Raw genomic sequence first — 23223 nt, 5'->3', positions numbered from 1 at the left:
CTTTAATCTATTTTCCCAATCCGCTCTACTCAATTCCACTCTCATACCTTCATAGTCTCCTTTATTCAAGCTTAGCACGCTTGTTTGAGATCCAACCTTCTCACCCTCTAATTGAATATGGAATTCAACCATGTTATGGTCACTCATTCCAAGGGGATGCTTTACTAGGACATTTTTAATTAATCCTGTCTCGTTACACAGGACCAGATCTAAGGTTGCTTGCCCCCTGGTCAGTTCAGTTACATACTGCTCAAGAAATCCATCCTCAAGGCAGCCCTGCCCAATTTGATTTGTCCAATTAATATGATAGTTAAGATCCCCCATAATTATAGATGTTCCCTTATTACAAGCCTCAACTATTTCCTGATTGATACTCCGTCCAACAGAGTTGCCACAGTTCGGAGGCCTATAGACTACGCCCACTAGTTTTTTTTCCCCTTATTATTCCTTACCTCCACCCAAACTGTTTCATTATCCTGATCTTTTGACCCAGTATCATTTCTCTGTATTACAGTGATTCCTTCCTTTATTAACATAGCCACCCCACCTCCCCTTCCTTCCTGCCTGTCCTTCCTGATCGTTAAATAATCTGGTATGTTTAATTCCCAGGCATTGTCACCCTGCAGCCATGTTTCTGTAATGGCCACAAGATCATACCCATATGTAGTTATTTGTGCCATTAACTCGTCTATTTTGTTACGAATGCTACGTGCATTCAGATAGAGAACTTTCAAATATGTTTTGTGACACCTAGTTCCTGCTTTTGCCCTTTTTATTACTTTACCTTTTACTCCATACCTTCTGCCCCTTCCTGACACGCTCTGGTTTTTAATTTCCCCACTGCTACCTAAGTCTATGACCTTCTCTGTTGTCATTTTTATTATTTGCTCTCTAGGAACCTCCCCCCACTAGTTAGTTTAAAGCCCTCTCTACAGCCCTAGTTATATGATCCGCCAGGACTCTAGTCCCAGCACTGGCCAAGTGAAGCCCGTCCCAACGGAACAGCTCCCTGCTGCCCCAGTACTGGTGCCAGTGTCCCAGGAAGCAAAACCCATTTCTCCCACACCAGTCTTTGAGCCACACATTTAACTCTCTAATTTTATTTGTCCTAGCCAAATTCGCTCGTGGCTCAGGTAATAATCCAGAGATTATTACCCTTGAGGTTCTGTTTTTTAATTTGACCCCTAGCTGCTCATACTCCTTTAACAGAACCGGCTTCCTAGTCCTATCTACGTCATTTGTACCAACATGGACCACGACAACTGGATCCACCCCCTCCCACTGCAAGTTTCTTTCCAGCCCAGAGGAGATGTCCTTAACCCCGGCACCGGGTAGGCAACACAGCCTTCGGGACTCTCGCTCTCGGCTGCAGAGAACTCTATCTATCCCCCTAATAATACTATCCCCTACCACTACAACATTTCTATTTACTCCCCCCTCTTGAATGGCCCCCTGTTCCACGGTGCCGTGGCCAGGTTGCTTATCCTCCCTGCAGTCCCTGCTCCTGTCCCCACAGGGAGTAAGAACCTCAAACCTGTTGGACAAGAGCAAGGGCTGCGGCGCCTCCAGCTCTACCTCCTGGATCCCCATACCTGCCTCACTCGTAGTCACACCGTCCTGTCCCTGACCATGGGCTACATCTGAATTAATTAACTTCATAGGTGTGACCACCTCCTGATACACAGAGTCCAGGTACTTCTCCCCCTCCCTGATGTGTCGCAGTGTCTGAAGCTCAGACTCCAGCTCATCAACACGGAGCTGGAGTTCCTGTAGCAGCAGACACTTTTCACAGACGTAATCACCATGAGCCTCAATGGGGTTCACCGGCTCCCACATCTCGCAACAGTAACACATCACCTGCTCCATTCTATGTAATTAATTACATTTTTTATTGTTAGTTATGGACACCCTCTGCCCGATTTTAGATGCTAGTATCCCCTGGTCTCCAGACCCTGCTGGTCTCCAAACAGTGCCTGCCCATGGCGAGACGAAAAAGTTCTACAGCAGGCTGGGTATTTCTTTTGCGCCTGTTCAGTCATGTGTTGGGATGCTCCTCCGACTTGCATTCATTTCTGACCCTCTCCTTTCCACCATTTTTTGGTTGCAGACTCCAAACACGTTTGCTGTGTGCACTGAGCATCGTGGGATACTGCTGCAAGCCTGCAATGATAAAGAGATGCAAGACTGGCTGTACGCCTTCAACCCTCTCCTCGCCGGTTCAATCAGGTACATCCCACACAATGTGTGGCATATATCAGACAGCGTTATAGTGAGAGGTGTGGGGCTGTGGGCTATATGAGGCAGTGTTATAGTGAGAGGTGTTGGGATATATCAGACAGTGTTATAGTGAGGGTGTGGGGCTGTGGGCTATATGAGGCAGTGTTATAGTGAGGGGTGTGGGGTATATCAGACAGTGTAATGCTGAGGGTGTGGGGTATATCAGACAGTGTTATAGTGAGGGTGTGGGCTATATCAGAGAGTGTTATAGTGAGGGGTGTGGGGTATACAGACAGTGTAATACTGAGGGTGTGGATTATATCAGACGATGTTTTCGTGAGGGGTGTGGGGTATATCAGAGAGTGTTATAATGAGGGGTGTAGGGTATATCAGACAGTGTTATAATGAGAGGTGTGGGGTATATCAGAGTGTGTTATAGTGAGGGTTGTGGGGTATATCAGCAAGTGTTATAGTGAGGGGTGTGGCGTATATCAGACAACGTTATAGTGAGGGATGTGGGGTATATCAGAGAGTGTTATAGTGAGGGGTGTGGGGTATAACAGAGAGTGTTATAATGAGGGGTGTGGGGTATATCAGAGAGAGGAGGGTCTACAGCAGAACCTGGATCTGCTAGAGTCATTCTGTCAGACCTGTGCCCTGACAATAAACCCCCAAAAAACCAAAGTTCTTGTGTTCCAGCAAAGATCCAGACATCAGGGACCCACAATAAACTTCACACTAGGAGCAACTAAAATTGAACAAACTACAAATTACACATACTTAGGCTTAAAAATCAGTTCTACGGGAAATTTTCATTTGGCTGTGAATGAACTGAAAGAGAAAGCAAGAAGGGCTTTCTATGCCATTAAAAAGTCAATCCAAATAGAAATTCCAATTGGCATTTGGCTCAAAATTTTTAAATCAGTAATTGAATCAATTGCACTCTATGGCAGTGAGGTGTGGGGTCCGCTAACACAACAAGAATTCGCAAAATGGGACAAACACCCAATTGAGATCCTGCATGCAGAATTCTGTAAAAGTATCCTCCGGACTCAGAGGAAAACCACAAACAATGCATGCAGGGCAGAACTAGGCCAATATCCACTACTAATTAATATCCAAAAAAGAGCCATCAAATTTTGGAAACACCTAAAAATGAGCAACCCCCACTGCTATCATTACGAAGCCTTGAAATACCAAGAGATGATCATAGAGAAGAGTCCCCTCAGTCAACTCGTCCTGGGACTCAGTGAAGTAACTACCAACACTACTAATAATAATCAGCCCCAGGACAGTGACATCCTAGCACAGAGAATTCGACCCAACACAATTATTACTAAACAAAAGGAAAAATATTTGACCTATTGGACAGAAACGACAAAAATCCAAAACAAACTCGATTGCTATTTGGCCCTAAACAGACGATACCATGGTAAAGGATAGCAAACTGAGAAAAGCCTTGACTTAGTGAACATAGCCTGGCCATCGAAAAAGGCAGACACAGGCAGACCTGGCTGCCCAGAGAGGACAGGATATGCTCTCACTGCAGTCAGGGAGTGGTGGAGACAGAGATGCACTTCCTCACAACTTGTGGAAACTATCAGGACATAAGGGAGAATTTCTACACAAAATTCACAAAAATATGCCCTGAATTCAAAAATTTGAATGACCACCAAAAACTCCCATATCTATTGGGGGAACAGAGAAAATGTGTAACTATAGCGGCAAACTATGTTACTGCTTGCCACAAGCAGAGGGACAACCAGTGACCATTAAATCTAAGAAAAGATTATATGCATATTATATGTGTGTATATCTATGTATACATGGGTATACTTGTCTATACACTGTATGTCTAGATCTGTGTTTATGTGGTCAATCATACATGTATTTCTGTGCTTTGGCAACATAAGATGTATCTTGTCATGCCAATAAAGCAATTTGAATTGAAATTGAATTGAATTGAGTAGTGTGGGGTTTATCAGAGAGTGTTATAGTGAGGGGTGTGGGGTATATCAGACAATGTTATAATGAGGGGTGTGGGATATATCAGAAACTTATAGTGAGGGGTGAGGTGTATATCAGAGAGTGTTATACTGAGTGATGTGAATATCAGAGCGTGCTAGAGTGAGGGGTGTGGGTGTCTCAGAGAGTGTTATAGTGAGGGGTGTGGGGTATATCAGACAATGTTATAGTGAGGAGTGAGGTGTATATCAGAGAGCGTTATAGTGAGGGGTGTGGGGTATATCAGAGAGTGTTATAGTGAGGGGTGTGGTGTCTATCAGAGAATGTTATAGTAAGGGGTGTGAGGTTAATCAGAGAGTGTTATAGTGAGGGGTGTGGGGTATATCAGAGAGTGATATAGTGAGGTGTGTAGGGAATATCAGAGTGTTATCGTGAGGGGTGGGGTATATCAGACAGTGTTATAGTGAGGGGTGTGAGGTATATCAGAGAGTGTTATAGTGAGGGGTGTGGGGTATATCAGAGAGTGTTAAAGTAAGGGGTGTGGGGTATAACAGACAGTGTTATCGTGAGAGTGTGGGCTATATCAGAGAGTGTTATCGTGAGGGGTGTGGGGTATTTCAGACAATATTATAGTGAGGGATGTGGGGTATATCAGAGAGTGTTATAGTGAGGGGTGTGCGGTATAACAGAGAGTGTTATAGTGAGCGGTGTGGCGTATATCAGGTTTTATAGTGAGTAGTGTGGGGTTTATCAGAGAGTGTTATAGTGAGGGGTGTGGGGTATATCAGAGAGTGTTATAGTGAGGGGTGTGGGGTATATCAGAGAGTGTTATAACGAGGGGTGTGGGGTATATCAGACAGTGTTATAATGAGAGGTGTGGGGTATATCAGAGAGTGTTATAGTGAGGGGTGTGGGGTATATCAGAGACTGTTATAGTGAGGGATGTGCGGTATATCAGAGAGTGTTATACTGAGAGGTGTGGTGTATGTCAGAGAGTGTTATAGCGAGGGGTGTAGTGTATATTAGAGAGTGTTATAGTGAGGTGTGTGGGGTATTTCCGACAGTGTTATCGTGAGAGTGTGGGGTATATCAGAGAGTGTTATAGTGAGGGGTGTGGGGAATATCAGACAATGTTATAGTGAGGTGTGTTGGGTATGTCAGAGAGTGTTATAGTGAGGGGTGTGGAGTATATCAGACAGTGTAATAGTGAAGAGTGAGGGTTATATCAGAGAGTATTACAGTGAGGAGTGAGGGTTATATCAGAGAGTGTTATAGTGAGGGGTGTGGGTTATATCAGAGTGTTATAGTGAGTGGTGTGGGGTATTTCAGACAGTGTTATCGTGGGAGTGTGGGGTATATCAGAGAGTGTTATAGTGAGGGGTGTGGGGTATATCAGACAATGTTAGAGTGAGGCATGTGGGGTATATCAGAGAGTGTTATAGTGAGGGGTGTGGAGTATATCAGAAAGTGTTATAGTGAGGGCTGTGGGGTATATCAGGCAGTGTTATAATGAGAGGTGTGGGGTATATCAGAGAGTGTTATAGTGAGGGGTGTGGGGTATATCAGAGAGCTTTATAATGAGGAGTGTGCAGCATATCCGAGAGTTATAGTGAGGGGTGTGCGGTATATCAGACAGTGTTACAATGAGGGGTGAGGGGTATATCAGAGAGTGTTATAGTGAGGGCTATTTAGTATGTCAGAGTATGTTATAGTGAGGTGTGTGGGGGATATCAGAGAGTGTTATAGTGAGGGGTGTGGGGGATACCAGACAATGTTATAGTGAGGGGTGTGGGTTATATCAGAGAGTGTTTTAGTGAGGGGTGTGGGTATATCAGAGTGTTATAGTGAGGGATGTGGGGTATATCAGAGAGTGTTTTAGTGAGGGATGTGGGGTATATCAGAGAGTGTTATACTGAGGGGTGTGGGGTATATCAGACAATGTTATAATGAGGGGTGTGGGGTATTTCAGAGAGTGTTATAGTGAGGGGTGAGGTGTATATCAAAGAGTGTTATAGTGAGGGGTGTGGGGGATATCAGACAATGTTATAGTGAGGGATGTGGGGTATATCAGAGAGTATTTTAGTGAGGGTGTGGGGTATATCAGAAAGTGTTATAGTGAGGGCTGTGGCGTATATCAGGCAGTGTTATAATGAGAGGTGTGGGGTATATCAGAGAATGTTATAGTGAGGGGTGTGGGGTATATCAGAGAGTTTTATAATGAGGAGTGTGCAGCATATCCGAGAGTTATAGTGAGGGGTGTGCGGTATATCAGACAGTGTTACAATGAGGGGTGAGGGGTATATCAGAGAGTGTTATAGTGAGTGGTGTGGTGTATAGCAGAGAGTGCTATAGTGAGGGGTGTGGGGTATATCAGACAGTATTATAGTGAGGGGTGTGGGGTATATCAGAGAGTTTTATAGTGAGGGGTGGGGTATATCACAGAGTGTTATAGTGAGGGGTGTAGTGTATATCAGAGAGTGTTATAGTGAGGGGTGTGGGGTATTTCGGACAGTGTTATCGTGAGAGTGTGGGGTATATCAGAGAGTGTTATAGTGAGGGGTGTGGGGAATATCAGACAATGTTATAGTGAGGGATGTGGGGTATATCAGAAAGTGTTATAGTGAGGGGCGTGGGGTATATCAGAGAGTGTTATAGTGTGGGGTGTGGGGAATATCAGACAATGTTATAATGACGGATGTGGGGTATATCAGAGAGTGTTTTAGTGAGGGGTGTGGGGTATATCAGAGAGTGTTATCGTGAGGGCTGTGGGTTATTTCAGAGAGTGTTATAGTGAGGGGTGGGGCGTATATCAGAGAGTGTTATAGTGAGCGGTGTGGGTTATACCAGACAATGTTATAGTGAGGGGTGTGGAGTATATCAGACAGTGTAATAGTGAGGAGTGAGAGTTATATCAGAGAGTATTATAGTGAGGAGTGAGGGTTATATCAGAGCGTGTTATAGTGAGGGGTATGGGGTACATCAGAGAGTCCTGGGACTCAGTGAAGTAACTACTAACACTACTAACAATAACCAGCCCCAGGACAGTGACAGCGTAACACAAAGAATTCGACCCAACACAATCCTCACTAAGCAAAAGGAAAAATATCTGTCATATTGGGCAGAAACAACAAAAACCCAAAACAAACTCAATTGCTACTTGGCCCTAAACAGACAATACAACATGGCTGATTACCTGACCATGGTAAAGGATAGCAAACTGAGAAAAACCTTGACAATGTACAAACTTAGTGAACATAGTCTGGCGATCGAAAAAGGTAGACACAGGCAGACCCGGCTACCAAGAGAGGACAGGATATGCTCTCACTGCAGTGAGGGAGTGGTGGAGACAGAGATGCACTTCCTCACAGCTTGTAGAAAATATCAGCGCATAAGGGAGAATTTCTACCCAAAATTCACAAAAATATGCCCGGAATTCAGAAATTTGAATGACGACCAAAAACTCCCATACCTACTAGGGGAAGAGAGAAATTGTGTAACCTTAGCGGCACACTATGTTACAGCTTGCCATAAACAGAGGGACAACCACTAAATATAAGAAAAGAGTATATACAAATTATATGAATGTATATTTATACATTCAGGGATATATCTGTTTATATACACTGTATGGATAGATCTGTATTTATGTGTTCAACCATGAATGTTTTTCGATGCTTTGGCAACATAAGATGTACCTTGTCATGCCAATAAAGCGATTTGAATTGAATTGAGTGTTATAATGAGGGGTGTGGGGGATACCAGACAATGTTATAGTGAGGGGTGTGGGTGATATCAGAGAGTGTTATAGTGAGTGGTGTGGGGTATTTCAGACAGTGTTATCGTGGGAGTGTGGGGTATATCAGAGAGTGTTATCGTGATGGGTGTGGGGTATATCAGACAATGTTATAGTGAGGGATGTGGGGTATATCAGAGAGTGTTATAGTGAGGGGTGTGGAGTATATCAGAGTGTTATAGTGAGGGGTGTGGAGTATATCAGGCAGTGTTATAATGAGAGGTGTGCGGTATATCAGAGAGTGTTATAGTGAGGGGTGTGGGGTATATCAGAGAGTGTTATAGTGAGGGGTGTGGGGTATATCAGAGAGTGTTATAGTGAGGGGTGTGGGGTATATCAGAGAGTTTTATAATGAGTGTGCAGCATATCCGAGAGTTATAGTGAGGGGTGTGCGGTATATCAGACAGTGTTACAATGAGGGGTATATCAGAGAGTGTTATAGTGAGGGGTGTGGGTATATCAGAGTGTTTTAGTGAGGGATGTGGGGTATATCAGAGAGTGTTTTAGTGAGGGGTGTGGGGTATATCAGAGAGTGTTTTAGTGAGGGGTGTGGGGTATATCAGAGAGTGTTATACTGAGGGGTGTGGGGTATATCAGAGAGTTTTATAATGAGGAGTGTGCAGCATATCCGAGAGTTATAGTGAGGGGTGTGCGGTATATCAGAGAGTGTTCTCGTGAGCGGTGTGGGGTATATCAGCGACTGTTATACTGAGAGGTGTGTGGTACATCAGAGAGTGTTATACTGAGGGGTGTGGAGTATATCAGAAAGTGTTATAGTGAGGGGTGTGAGGTATATCAGAGTGTTATAGTGAGGGGTGTGGGGTACATCAGAGAGTGTTATAGTGAGTGGTGTGGTGTATATCAGAGAGTGTTATAGTGAGGTGTGTAGGGTATATCAGAGAGTGTTATCGTGAGGGGTGTGGATTATATCAAAATGTTATAGTGAGGGGTGTGGCGTATATCAGACAGTGTAATACTGAGGGTGTGGGGTATATCTGAGAGTGTCATAGTGAGGGGTGTGGGGCATATCAGAGAGTGTTATATTGAAGGGTGTGGGCTATATCAGAGAGTGTTATACTGAGGGGTGTGGGGTATGTCAGAGAGTGTTATAGTGAGGGGTCTGGGGTATATCAGAGAGTTATACTGAGGGGTGTGGGGTATATCAGAGTGTTATAGTGAGGGCTGTGGGGTATATCAGAAAGTGTTATAGTGAGGGGTGTGGGGTATATCAGAGAGTGTTATAGTGAGCGGTGTGGGTTATTCCAGACAATGTTATAGTGAGGGTTGTGGGGTATATCAGCGAGTGTTATAGTGAGGGTTGTGGGGTATATCAGACAATGTTATAATGAGAGGTGTGGGGTATATCAGAAAGTGTTATAGTGAGGGCTGTGGGGTATATCAGGCAGTGTTATAATGAGAGGTGTGGGGTATATCAGAGAATGTTATAGTGAGGGGTGTGGGGTATATCAGAGAGTTTTATAATGAGGAGTGTGCAGCATATCCGAGAGTTATAGTGAGGGGTGTGGGGTATATCAGAGAGTGTTATAGTGAGGTGTGTGGGGTATATCAGAGAGTGTTTTCGTGAATGGTGTTGATTATATCAGAGAATGTTATAGTGAGGGGTGTGGGGTATATCAGACAGTGTAATACTGAGGGTTTGGGGTATATCAGAGAGTGTTCTCGTGAGCGGTGTGGGGTATGTCAGAGACTGTTATACTGAGAGGTGTCGGGTATATCAGAGAGTGTTATAGTGAGGGGTGTGGGGTATATCAGCGACTGTTATACTGAGGGGTGTGGGGTACATCAGAGAGTGTTATACTGAGGGGTGTGGAGTATATCAGAAAGTGTTATAGTGAGGGGTGTGAGGTATATCAGAGTGTTATAGTGAGGGGTGTGGGGTACATCAGAGAGTGTTATAGTGAACTCCCATTCCTACTGGGGGAGGAGAGAAGCTGTGTAACACTGGCGGCACACTATGTTACAGCTTGCCATGAACAGAGGGACAACCAGTAAACTAAGACAAGAGTATATATAAACAAGGCGAAAATATATTTATAAACTCAGGGATATACCTGTTTATACACTGTATGAATGGAACCGCGTTTATGTGTTCAACCATAAATGTATTTTGATGCTTTGGCAACATAAGATGTACCTTATCATGCCAATAAAGCGATTTGTATTGTATTGTATTGTATTGAGTGGTGTGGTGTATATCAGAGAGTGTTATAGTGAGGTGTGTAGGGTATATCAGAGAGTGTTATCGTGAGGGGTGTGGATTATATCAAAATGTTATAGTGAGGGGTGTGGTGTATATCAGACAGTGTAATACTGAGGGTGTGGGGTATATCTGAGAGTGTTATACTGAGGGGTGTGGGGTATGTCAGAGAGTGTTATAGTGAGGGGTCTGGGGTATATCAGAGAGTTATACTGAGGGGTGTGGGGTATATCAGAGAGTGTTATAGTGAGGGCTGTGGGGTATATAAGAGAGTGTAATAATGAGGGTGTGGAGTATATCAGACAGTGTTATAGTGATTGGTGTGGGGTATATCAGCCAGTGTTATAATGAGAGGTTTGGGGTATATCAGAGAGTGTTATAATGAGAGGTGTGGGGTATAGCAGAGAGTGTTATAGTATGGGGTGTAGGGTATATCAGACAATGTTATAGTGTGGGTTGTGGGCTATATCAGACAGTGCAATACTGAGGGTGTGGGGTATAACAGAGAGTTATAGTGAGGGGCGTGGGGTAAATCAGTGAGTGTTAAAGTGAGGGGTGTGGTGTATGTCAGAGAAAGTTATTGTGAGGCGTCTGCTGTATATCAGACAGTGCTATAGTGAGGTTGTGGAGTATATCAGACAGAGTTATAGTGAGGGGTGTGGGGTATATCAGAGAGTGTTATAGTGACGTGTGTGGGGTATATCAGAGAGTGTTTTCGTGAATGGTGTTGATTATATCAGAGAATGTTATAGTGAGGGGTGTGGGGTATATCAGACAGTGTAATACTGAGGGTTTGGGGTATATCAGCGAGTGTTCTCGTGAGGGGTGTGGGGTATGTCAGAGACTGTTATACTGAGAGGTGTCGGGTATATCAGAGAGTGTTATAGTGAGGGGTGTGGGGTATATCAGCGACTGTTATACTGAGGGGTGTGGAGTACATCAGAAAGTGTTATAGTGAGGGGTGTGAGGTATATCAGAGTGTTATAGTGAGGGGTGTGGGGTACAGCAGAGAGTGTTAAAGTGAGGGGTGTGGTGTATGTCAGAGAAAGTTATTGTGAGGCGTCTGCTGTATATCAGACAGTGCTATAGTGAGGTTCTGGAGTATATCAGACAGATTTATAGTGAGGGTGTGGGGTATATCAGTCAGTGTTATAGTGAGGGTGTGGGGTATATCAGATAGTGTTATGGTGAGGGTGTGGGTTATATCAGACAGTGTTATAATGAAGGGTGTGGGTACATCAGAGAGTGTTATAGTGAGGGGTGTGGGGTATATCAGACAGTGTTATAGGGAGGGTGTGGGGTATGTCAGAAAGTGTTATAGTAAGGGGTGTGGGTATATCAGATAGTGTTATAGTGAAGCAAGTGGGATATATCAGAAAGTGTTATAATGAGAGGTGTGGGGTATATCAGAGAGTGTTAAAGTGAGGGGTGTGGTGTATGTCAGAGAAAGTTATTGTGAGGCGTCTGCTGTATATCAGACAGTGCTATAGTGAGGTTGTGGAGTATATCAGACAGATTTATAGTGAGGGTGTGGGGTATATCAGTCAGTGTTATCGTGAGGGTGTGGGGTATATCAGATAGTGTTATGGTGAGGGTGTGGGTTATATCAGACAGTGTTATAATGAAGGGTGTGGGTACATCAGAGAGTGTTATAGTGAGGGGTGTGGGGTATATCAGACAGTGTTATAGGGAGGGTGTGGGGTATGTCAGAAAGTGTTATAGTAAGGGGTGTGGGTATATCAGATAGTGTTATAGTGAAGCAAGTGGGATATATCAGAAAGTGTTATAATGAGAGGTGTGGGGTATATCAGAGAGTGTTATAATGAGAGGAGTGAGGGTTATATCAGAGAGTGTTATAGTGAGGGTGTGGGGTATATCAGAGAGTGTATTGTGTGGGGTATTAGGTATAGCAGACAGTGTTATAGTGAGGGACATATCAGAGAGTGTTATAGTGAGGTGTCTGGAGTATATCAGACAATGTTACAGTGAGGGGTGTGGGGTATATCAGAGAGTGTTATAGTGAGGGGTGTGGGGTATATGAGAGAGTGTTATAGTGAGCGGTGTGGGGTATATCAGAGAGTGATATAGTGAGGAGTGAGGTTTATATCAGAGAGTGTTATATTGAGGGGTGTGGGCTATATCAGACTGTTATAATGAGAGGTGTGGGGTATATCAGAGAGTGTTATAGTGAGGTGTGTGGGGTATATCAGAGAGTGTTATTGTGAGGGGTGTGGGGTATATCAGAGAGTGTCATAGTGAGGTGTGTGGGTTATATCAGAGAGTGTTATGATGAGGGGTGTGGGTTATATCTGAGAGTGTCATAGTGAGAGGTGTGGGGTATATCAGAGAGTGTTATGGTGAGGGGTGTGGGGTATATCAGAGAGTGTTATAGTGAGGGGCGTGGGGTATATCAGAGAGTGTTATATTGAAGGGTGTGGGCTATATCAGAGAGTGTTATAGTGAGGGGTGTGGGGTATGTCAGAGAGTGTTATAGTGAGGGATGTGGGGTATATCAGAGAGTATTATTGTGAGGGGTGTGGGTTATTTCAGAGAGTGTTATAGTGAGTGGTGGGGAGTATATCAGAGAGTGTTATGGTGTGGGGTGTAGGTTATTTCAGAGAGTGTTATAGTGAGGGGTGTGGGGTATTTCAGAGAGTTATACTGAGGGGTGTGGGGTATATCAGAGAGTGTTATAGTGGGGTTTGGGGTACATCAGAGAGTGTTATAGTGAGGGATGTGGGGTATATCAGAGTGTTATAGTGAGGTGTGTAGGGTATATCAGAGTGTTATCGTGAGGGGTGTGGATTATATCAGAAAATGTTATAGTGAGGGGTGTGGCGTATATCAGACAGTGTAATACTGAGGGTGTGGGGTATATCTGAGAGTGTCATAGTGAGGGGTGTGGGGCATATCAGAGAGTGTTAAATTGAAGGGTGTGGGCTATATCAGAGAGTGTTATAGTGAGGGGTGTGGGGTATGTCAGAGAGTATTATTGTGAGGGGTGTGGGTTATTTCAGAGAGTGTTATAGTGAGGGGTGGGGAGACAAATACTAACGGAAAACAGCTCCTGCAGCTCTGTCGAAGCCTGGGTCTGTACATTGTCAATGGTAGGTTATTGGGAGACTTCCTAGGAAGATCCACCTATTGCTCACCTCTTGGCTTCAGCACCGTAGACTATATGATTACAGATCTAGACCCATCCTCTTTCAGAACATTCACAGTCAAACCACAAACAACACTGTCAGACCACAGTCAAATTACTGCATATCTTGAAAGGACGGAAACAACCAACACAGAAACACAACCCAGTAAACTGTACAACATTAAAAAATCTTACAGATGGGCCAAAAACAGCACGGAAAAATACCAGAAAGCAATTAGCAACCAAACAACTCAAGCTCTCTTGGACACCTTTCTGGAAAATACATACACACACAATAAAGAAGGCGTAAACCGGGCAGTGAATAACCTAAATAATATTTTTGATAATTTGGCATCAATGTCAAACTTGAAAGTTCGAAAGAACAAACCCAAAACAAAAAACTACGAAAAATGGTTTGACTCCGATTGCCAGAACATGAGGAAAAAACTCAGAAAAATATCAAACCAAAAACACAGACAACCAGAAAACGAGGAATTACGCCTTACTTATTGTCAGGCACTAACACAATACAAAAGCACACTCAGAACCAAGAAAGAGCAGTATATTAAGAATACACTCATCTCCATTGAGGAATCCATTGATTCCAATTGTTTCTGGGACAACTGGAATACATTACACAAAAAACAACACGATGAATTGGCCATTCAAAACGGAGACACATGGGAAAACCATTTTGAAAAATTATACCAGAAAAACACACTAAGCCCAGAGCAATACCAAATATGCGAAAAACTGGCAAAGCTAGAATCTGCCATAAAAGATAACCAAAACCCGATAGACCCCATAATATCTGAAAAAGAGCTAATTGAAAAACTCAAGGACCCGCGACCAGGAAAAGCTTGCGGGGCAGACGGCATCCTAAGCGAGATGATTAAACACACGGACGATAAAATGAGATTGGCTATACTGAAACTCTTCAACTTGGTTCTGAGTGTCGGTTACTTCCCTGATATCTGGAACAAAGGACTCATAACGCCCATATACAAAAGTGGGGATAAAGGTGACCCAAATAACTATCGAGGCATCTGTGTAAACAGTAACCTGGGGAAGGTTTTCTGTAGTATCATAAACAAAAGACTTATAAACTTCCTTGAGGAGCACAATGTCTTGAGTAAAAGCCAAATTGGATTCCTGCCAAACTATAGAACATCAGATCATATCTTCACCCTACAGACCCTAATTGACAAACACGTTCATCAAAACAAAAGCAAAATCTACGCATGCTTTATAGATTTCCAGAAGGCTTTCGATTCCATCTGGCACGACGGCCTATTCCTGAAACTTATCGAAAGCGGGGTAGGGGGAAAAACATATGATGTAATTAAATCAATGTATACAAACAACAAATGTGCAGTTAAAATTGGAGACAAATAAACAAAATACTTCCCACAGGGGCGGGGGGTGACGCAGGGCTCGCCAATCTCACCGACACTCTTTAATATTTACATAAATGAATTGGCAAAACTACTTGAACAATCTACAGCACCCGGCCTCACCCTATATGAATCCAAGATTAAATTCCTCCTCTATGCAGACGACCTGGTTCTGCTGTCACCAACTAAGGAGGGTCTACAGCAGAACCTGGATCTGCTGGAGTCGGTCTGTCAGACCTGGGCCCTGACAATAAACCTCCAAAAAACCAAAGTCCTCGTGTTCCAGCAAAGATCCAGACATCAGGGACCCAAAATAAATCTCACACTAGGAACAACTAAAATCGAACAAACCACTAACTACACATACTTGGGCATAAAAATCAGCTCTACGGGAAATTTCAAACTGGCTGTGAATGAACTGAAAGAGAAAGCTAGAAGGGCTTTCTATGCCATTAAAAGATCAATCCAAATAGAAATCCCAATTAGCATTTGGCTCAAAATTTTCAAATCAGTAATTGAACCAATTGCACTCTATGGCAGTGAAGTGTGGGGACTGCTAACACAACAAGAATTTGCAAAATGGGACAAACACCCAATTGAGATCCTACATGCAGAATTCTGTAAAAGTATCCTCCGGACTCAAAGGAAAACCGTAAACAATGCATGCAGGGCAGAACTAGGCCAATTTCCACTAATAATTATTATCCAAAAAAGAGCCACCCAATTTTGGAAACACCTAAAAATGAGCAACCCCCACTGCTATCATTACGAAGCCTTGAAATGCCAAGAGAGGACCATAAAGAAGAACTCCCTCAGTCAACTAGTCCTGGGACTCAGTGAAGCAACCACTAACAATAACCAGCCCCAGGACAGTGACATCGTAGCACAGAGAATTCGACCCAACACAATTGTCACTAAGCAAAAGGAAAAATACCTGTGATATTGGGCAGAAACAACAAAAACCCAAAGCAAACTCAATTGCTACTTGGCCCTAAACAGACAATACAACATGGCTGAGTACCTGACCATGGTAAAGGATAACAAACTGAGAAAAACCTTGACAAGGTACAGACTTAGTGAACATAGCCTGGCGATCGAAAAAGGCAGACACAGGCAGACCAGGCTGCCAAGAGAGGACAGGATATGCTCTCACTGCAGTCAGGGAGTGGTGGAGACAGAGATGCACTTCCTCACAGCCTGTGGAAAATATCAGGGCATCAGGGAGAATTTCTACCAAAACTTCTCACAAATATGCCCTGAATTCAGAAATTTGAATGATGACCAAAAACTCCCATACCTATTAGGGGAAGAGAGAAACTGTGTAACACTAGCGGCACACTATGTTACAGCTTGCCATAAACAGAGGGACAACCAGTAAACCTTTTCCACTTCTACCAATATTTTGTCAGCATCCACCTCCTTAGTAAACACCGATACAAAGTACTCATTGTGAGTGTTATAGTGAGAGGTGTGGGGTGTATCAGAAATTGTATATATTTATGTATTCACTAGTGTAAGGCAGTGTTGGTACTTGTTGCATTTACTGAAGGTGTGTTCATCCTTTCTTGCAGATCGAAGCTGTCTAGAAGGAGGAGCAGTCAGATGAGGATCTGACACGGATCCTGGAATCAGCTGAAATTCCACTCCAACCTGGTGACATCAGACTGGACCCATATGTATATAGTCAACCTAGCCCTTCCAGCATTGACGTGAATGCCCATCTAACATGCCTGCTCTACGTGTAGTAATTTATTGAGGAACAAAAATTAATAGTTGTGTGAAAGCAAAAACCGTGTCGCCTGGCGCTGGGGAGCGCCGTGTTCCGTGTGCGTGTGATGCTCTGTGTGTCTTCAGCAAGCGGTTAGATATCAGTGATGAATGAGCTCTGTGATGTGCACACTAGATGCTGTTTGTGCTCCTTACGTTTTTTTTGGGAGAGGGGGGTCAAAGGGGGATGGGTGTGAAGGTGGTTTGTGGCGTCACTACCATTCCCAACAGCAATACCCAAGAGGAGAGGCTGAATGGGGTGTGGCTGTGCCCTCAGGCACGATCCTCTTCATGGGTTTGTGATATCTGGGCACCCCTGGGAAGGATGGAGGAACTGGTGGGTGAACTGAAGGAGAGCCTTAAAATGATCAGCGAGAGCTCCTCATTGGTCGGTTGGCACCGCCAAAGCCCCACGCTGATTCGCTGTCCGCATTCGTCCCCTTAAAGGCGATTCTGGCCTCCCAATAGGCGCCATGAACGGTTTGAGGTTTGTGTCTGAGAAGAGCTGGGAGTTTATTTTTTGTGGGAGGGGAGGAATTATCTATTTCGACAGATTAAGGTGAAAGGAGAATTGCAAAGACTGGGATCGCAAAGGAGGAGTAAAAGGGTGAATGTTTTATATTTTTCACGTTTAGCTCTATACTGATAGTGTATTCTTAATCTTTAATAATGATTGTTACTGCTGAGGTTGGACATTGTTGTCCTGTCCCCTCCCCACGCTCACATGTTTGGGTAGCTCTTGCCCACCTGCTTGTCATGTTTACGTGGTATGTTTGGATTTTCGCGTACCAGCCCAGCATCCGTACCGTGTTGGATCTGAAAGATTCAATGTTTTGTAAATCAGTGGCTTTGGAAGCGAGTTGTGCTGAATTGTTGTATCCTTGGCTGACGCAGGAGATGCCAATGCACTGGAGTCTGCTGCCAGCCTAATGCCGATGCCATCATGACCCTTGACTTGTTCACCCAGTGACAGACTATATGTCTGACAAGATCGGGGATGGGGCGGAGAGCAGTGATTTAGATTGATTTTCTTTTATAGCTTTTGTCAGCTGCTTCTAAATGCTGATGTTGCTGCCCCTCCCACCCCTTCCTCTTCAGAGTGCCAGGCCACCCTGTGGGCTCCACAGGGCTGTGTCCTCCATGTTTTTCTTTGGGTGGAGAAGGGGCCAGTGGGTCTGAACCCTTCGAGGGCAGTTTTCTCTCGTTGTCCCGGAACCATCGATGGCAGTTGGCTGCGCAGAGTAGGATGCTTTTGCTTTGGAACACACAAGCTGTGTACATCCACGATCTCCACACAGTCACTCCTGTGTGTCCCATTTCTATTTGCGAGGAGCGCTATTCCACAGCTGGCGGCTGCGTTCTCCGTGTTATAAGCAAGTCGAGTTGAAGGCATTGCGGTGGAGGATGGGGTTCTCGTTCAGGACTGAACCACTTGAACATGGTGTGGCTACTTGGAGTTTGCAGGGTTGGTAGGAATAGAAGCGTCGCTTCGAGTGTTCGTCAAGGTTCCCCCAGCCCGCACGGCTCTGTGTGGGCTGCAGGAACATGGTGACAATGACCTCCATAAGCCCCCATGGTGCTTTATTTAAACCAAAAACAAATGTAAGACCCCCTTCCCCATGCAGTCCAGGTGGAAAGGAATATGGCATCCCCTTGCCAGGAGACTGCAATACCTTAAAGTCCAGCGCATACGTCACATCCATGTATACATTACACCCCTGTATGATGGTTGCTGTTTTATTTTTTTAAAAGCTCATAGCTGTGTATATCCCTCTGGGGTTAAGGCTGGTGTTATGTTCTACTGGTTATTGTAAACCATCAGTGTAACATCATCCAAAACAAGCTGAATGCAGGAATATCCAATTGCTGTTAAACAGAAAGCCTCAAATTATGTCACATTGATGTGTTAACTGACTTTGAGGTTGAAGATTATACACTGGATTTTACGGTGGGCCTTTGGTTAAACCTAAACTCTCGAGAGTTGGAAGCACCCAAGTCCTGGTCAGTATTCTTCCAACGTTTAAGGTAACAGTGCCTCAGTGGAAGCCTGTAGAACCGAGAAAGGCAATTGACCATTCGCAGCGAAACCTTCAGTTGCACATTGGTATGTGTGTCGTGTACCCGTGTCCTGCTGCACTTTCTCCATGTTGTTTGTCCTTGACTAGGTGTCAGCTGGGTCAAGTGCTCTTTTACACGTTCTATGCACAAGAAGACTGTCCCGTTGCTGAGCATGTTCATGTAGCCCCTTTGCCCCCACCACAGACCACAGTGCATTAGGGACCACTTTCCTCTCCGCACCCCTTGGTTGTTCCTACATTTTGAAGTGGGCGTCCCCGATGCACTGAGCATGCTCAGTCACTTTAGCAACATAGTCTGGTTTGGAGAAGTTTTGCTGTCTGACTCCAGTGTCACTGGTGGTGGTGATCCCTCGGCACTGGTAATGAAGTCGCACGGCATCATCTGGTTTACATTTGCATTCAAACTTTCATCCGTGGGCGTGCGTTGCCCCAGCGAGAGAGAGTGAGCTGACCGATAGAGTATTAAATAAAATTACAGACACGTACTGATTTTCCAAATGTGCGCTCCCTGTGTGGAGCCTCGACCATGAGCATGCACCCTGACTTCCCGATAAGCCCTGCCCACTGGGCAAGGTTCCTCACCGGGAACATACATTCTTAAAATCCACCCAGATCAGCCCATCCTGTGACCTAGCGGGTAATGGGGCCACCTGGTGGGGTACTGAGGGATGTAAGCCAGAAGTTCCCAAAAGGTCAGAAGGGTAGTGGAAATCTGAAACACTCACCCTCAAAAAGCTGCTGAAGTTAGGTCAATTGAAACTTTCAAAACTGAGATTGATAGATTTTTGTTAGGCAAGGGTATTAAGGGTTATGGAACCAAGGCAGGTAGATGGAGTTAAGATACAGATCAGCCATGATCTAATTGAGTGGCGGTACAGGCTCGAGGGGCTGAATGGCCTCCTCCTGTTCCTATATTCAAAGAACTGATCTCAGCAATTGTAGTCTTAGAACTTGGTCTAGAGAGGTTACAAAATTCTTCTGCTCCTGGTCACCATCCAGTGATACCTGATGCCTGCTGTGATGCCTGCTGGAAAGTGCATGTAAATGTTAAGCTGAGATCGGGAGTAGGCTTGGTCATAATGTCTGCAGTCAAATACTCTGCTAACAATTACCAGGGTCACACGTCAAGATTGGTCACTTGAGAGGAGATACCAGAAGATGGCCAGTGTTGATGGCACCATACCCAAGTGAGTGTCAATGCCTTAAGGAGATAGGGGGGAAAACTTGCATAGATGGGATTCTGCCCGAAGACTAATTATTGAAGGGAAATATCTGGAACATAAATAGAACTTCACAGTATCTGGAGCAGCACATTCAATGTATTACTCATTTCCCTATTCCATAGGAGCATACACTTGAAAACAGATAGTAAGCATGCTACAGTACAAGTAGAATTTTTTGTTTTGGGTACATGGGCTGAAATGTGTCCCACGGAGCATTGTTCCCCTCTCCAACCCCACCTTGACTGTTTCCAATTCGTAGTAACCTGGCTAGGATTGCGGGATGAGTTTGGAGTAGAAGGGGCCTTGCTCTGAAGAATTGACTTGTGTTCACAATGGTGATGATAGGACTCCTCAAATCTGAAAAACTAACCAAGGAATCCTACAATAAACAGGCATACACATTCAGTAGAGTTGGCATTAAGCAGTCTTTTAACATTCAATACCCAACGCCGCACAGGTATCGAATAGATAGCACCTGAACACCGGACCTTAACTGGCCAATTTCCATTTCCTTCCCCCAGCTGTTAATATGAATTATGGAGAGCTGAAACATTGAGCAATCAAATTTATGAGATTAATAGTCTCAATTAATACCAATATTAATTCAAGAAAGCATATTCCACTAGTCTCATTTGTCTTGGTTGATCATAAAATGGTGCTGAAGACTTGGAGTGGATAGGGGAATCAAGCCATGTAACTCACCAGAGCAGAAATGAGAATGTGTTAGTCAATGCCACTTTTTAGGGCTTTTTGAGTTGCGTAGCAGATATAACCTTGGCCAGCCAGCCGACGGAGTATGTCTGACTACAGGATGGGATGAGATGTACAGTCAAAAGATGTTCCAAAACTCCCTCTAACGCAGTGCAATTGGAAGCCAGTGGGTGTGCCTTAGGCCAACCAACCTATAGAGCCTGCCCATATCAGGAAACTGGGAAGCTTGCGAGGGAGAGGGGTTAATAATTAAGGTGATTTGAGCAAAACATTCTCATATCTGCTATGCTTGACCAAAGGCTGCCAATGCACCAATAGACAAATACCCAGTACTTCACCCAGAAAAAAGGCCCAGTGCATCCTTGGACAGGGCCTTTCTATCCAATTCAGTTGTACCTCTTTTCCATCATGTTGTTGCTTCAACAAATAGATCAACAATTACTGTGTAATATTTTGAAAATGTAATTCTCATGGTTTGCTCAACTCAACAACAACAACTTGTATTTATGCAAGTAACAATGGTGTTTAGCAAAGACTGAATTCCTTTCCTTGAATTGACTGTCAGATGCTTAATAAGCAGAACCTGCTTAAGGAAATCAGAATTTTTAGGAAAGGAAAAAGCCATTCGGCCCAACAAGCCCATCCCTTGCTCAGATAACCCAACCTACGCACCTCTCACCGTATCCCTCAACGTAACCTACGCACCTCACCTTATCCCTCAATCCAATTTATGCACCTTCTCACCTTAGCCCTCAATATAAACTACGCACCTTCTCACTCTATCCTTCAACATAACCTATGCACTTTCTGGCCCTCTCCCTCAGCTCCGCCTACCCACCTTTTCACCATATCCATGAACACCATCTACCTACTTTCTCACCACATCCCTCCATCCTTTCACCAGAAACATTTCGAATTATCCCTTGATCCCACTTCTACTGTCCATGCCAATGTCCTTCTCTGGTCACTTATTGCAAAACTCAATTACTTTTTGGATGAAAAAGTTCCCCCTGACTCACTCCTAACCTCTTCATTTTTAACTTTTGTCTCCTGGGATTTGAATCCTTCACCAGGCTGAACTATTTTCCTCGATCAACTAGATCTTTAATCACTTAAGTGTTGCTGGTGCTAGGCAGATCGCGTGGGAAAATACAAGTTCAGAGAATTCTATCACACCTGAAAATTTTAAACTCCATTACTTTGGTTTTGTACTGAAAGGGCAGTGATTTTGGTGATTTGAGCTGGGAAAGGGAGCCTTGAGCTGATCGGAGAAATTTGACTGCACCTCGTGCTTTACTCAGCTCTCACTCTGCTAGCCTGTGGAATCCCACTGTCACCCCATGCGTGCCAGTAGTGAACTGAAATGGCTGCTTGAGATGAGTGACTACCTGAATATAAGTGACAAATCGCAGGATATATCCTGATTGTTGATGATTGTTTCAAAAGGATGCTCGGTTGCAAACCTGCTACTGTTAACCAGTGGATGAGGCCTCATTAGATGGTGACTGCTTAACCCAGGTGATTCCCATTTATTTTCAGAGAGAGAGAGAGAGAGAGACAGGGACAACAGGGTAGAAATTTATCTTGGGCGGTAATGCATTATAGGGGGGTATTACTTTGGTCCCCTGTTATATGCCCGGCCCAATATTCAGTTCAATTGAAGTCTATAGAACCGAATATCGGGTGAGGTGTATAACTGGCAGCAGAAGTGATACTGCACGTTTTGCGCTACCCCCCCACCCGCAAGACGAATTTCTATCCCAGTGGATCATGAACGGCCTTGTCCTTTCATCCAAAGAACGTGAGCGTGCTTTCCCAAATTTTTCAGGAGGGTTTGCCAAAACTACAAAGGTGGTAACAATTGGCACCACCGTTACCCATAACAGACCTGTACAGTGCAGGCTCTTCCGAAAGCTCACCCCAGGACACTCGAGTCAAACAGGCAACTTCTACAACATCAAATTTCAGTTGGAATGACTTGCGGCTCTGATGTCTATGTAAAGGTGAACTAATGGAAGGATCTGTTTTCTACTTCTGTGCTTCTATTGTCAGTCAGTCCACGCCTGTTCTTCCCACAACGCCCCAGCTTTGTACATTTTGAAAACCGCCTCTGACGTTGTATATACGTGATGGCTGTGACCACTGTATATTATATGTACACACCGTCTCAGATGGTCAGTAGTCTCTTGAAGTGTAAACCATGGGTATTGGAATTAGAGTCTTCAGATGTTTGTGAACCCTTTAACGCATTATCAATAAAGAAATAAACGTGGTAATTATGCAGTTCTGGAGAAGCGAGCACCAAGATTCTGTGTCTCATTGTGTTACACACACAAGTCACAAATGACAGATAAGCAATATACACATATCAGTAAAGTATATCTAGCATCTACTTATCTATCCAACTAGCCGCCTATATATATCACACTTTTGAGAACGAAAGACAGTCATTGAGCTTCAGCCTGACATTTACAAGCAGCAGCATCTGTCCTGTGACCTCAACCGTTTATAGGTGCCTACAATTACTTGAATTTGCCTACTTGGAGCAGTGATCTTAAAGGCACAGGTCAGGTTAGTAGCTGAATATTGCAACCAAACTCCTTACCCAAGCAGCGGCATAGGAGAGATTTGCTACTGCAAAAGTGGGATGGGAGGAAGTTAGACCTCTAAAGGCTGAAAGTGGTGGAGTAATTGAAGATGGAGAGAAAGTGGTAG

The 23223-nt window shown here is 44.2% G+C and overlaps 1 protein-coding gene across 10 annotated transcripts in view; it reads left to right on the top strand.

Annotated features, from left to right (window-relative positions):
• kif1aa (kinesin family member 1Aa) overlaps positions 1-22794 on the top strand; it is a 599030-nt gene extending 576236 nt beyond the window's left edge. For all 10 annotated transcript variants that reach the window (XM_085990737.1, XM_085990745.1, XM_085990743.1 and 7 more), the window contains 2 exons: positions 2108-2226; positions 16301-22794. In XM_085990737.1, the coding sequence (XP_085846863.1) occupies positions 2108-2226; positions 16301-16343 (162 nt within the window). In that variant the 3' untranslated portion in view covers positions 16344-22794. The remainder of the gene's footprint in view (positions 1-2107; positions 2227-16300) is intronic.
• The last annotated feature ends 429 nt before the right edge of the window (positions 22795-23223 follow it).

The sequence above is a fragment of the Somniosus microcephalus genome, chromosome 6 (genome assembly GCF_052327205.1).
Source record: "Somniosus microcephalus isolate GS21.2 chromosome 6, FLI_Smic_1.0, whole genome shotgun sequence".
Taxonomy (NCBI): domain Eukaryota; kingdom Metazoa; phylum Chordata; class Chondrichthyes; order Squaliformes; family Somniosidae; genus Somniosus; species Somniosus microcephalus.
Note: the sequence above shows the minus strand (reverse complement) of the source record. Positions and strands in the feature narration are given on the sequence as shown.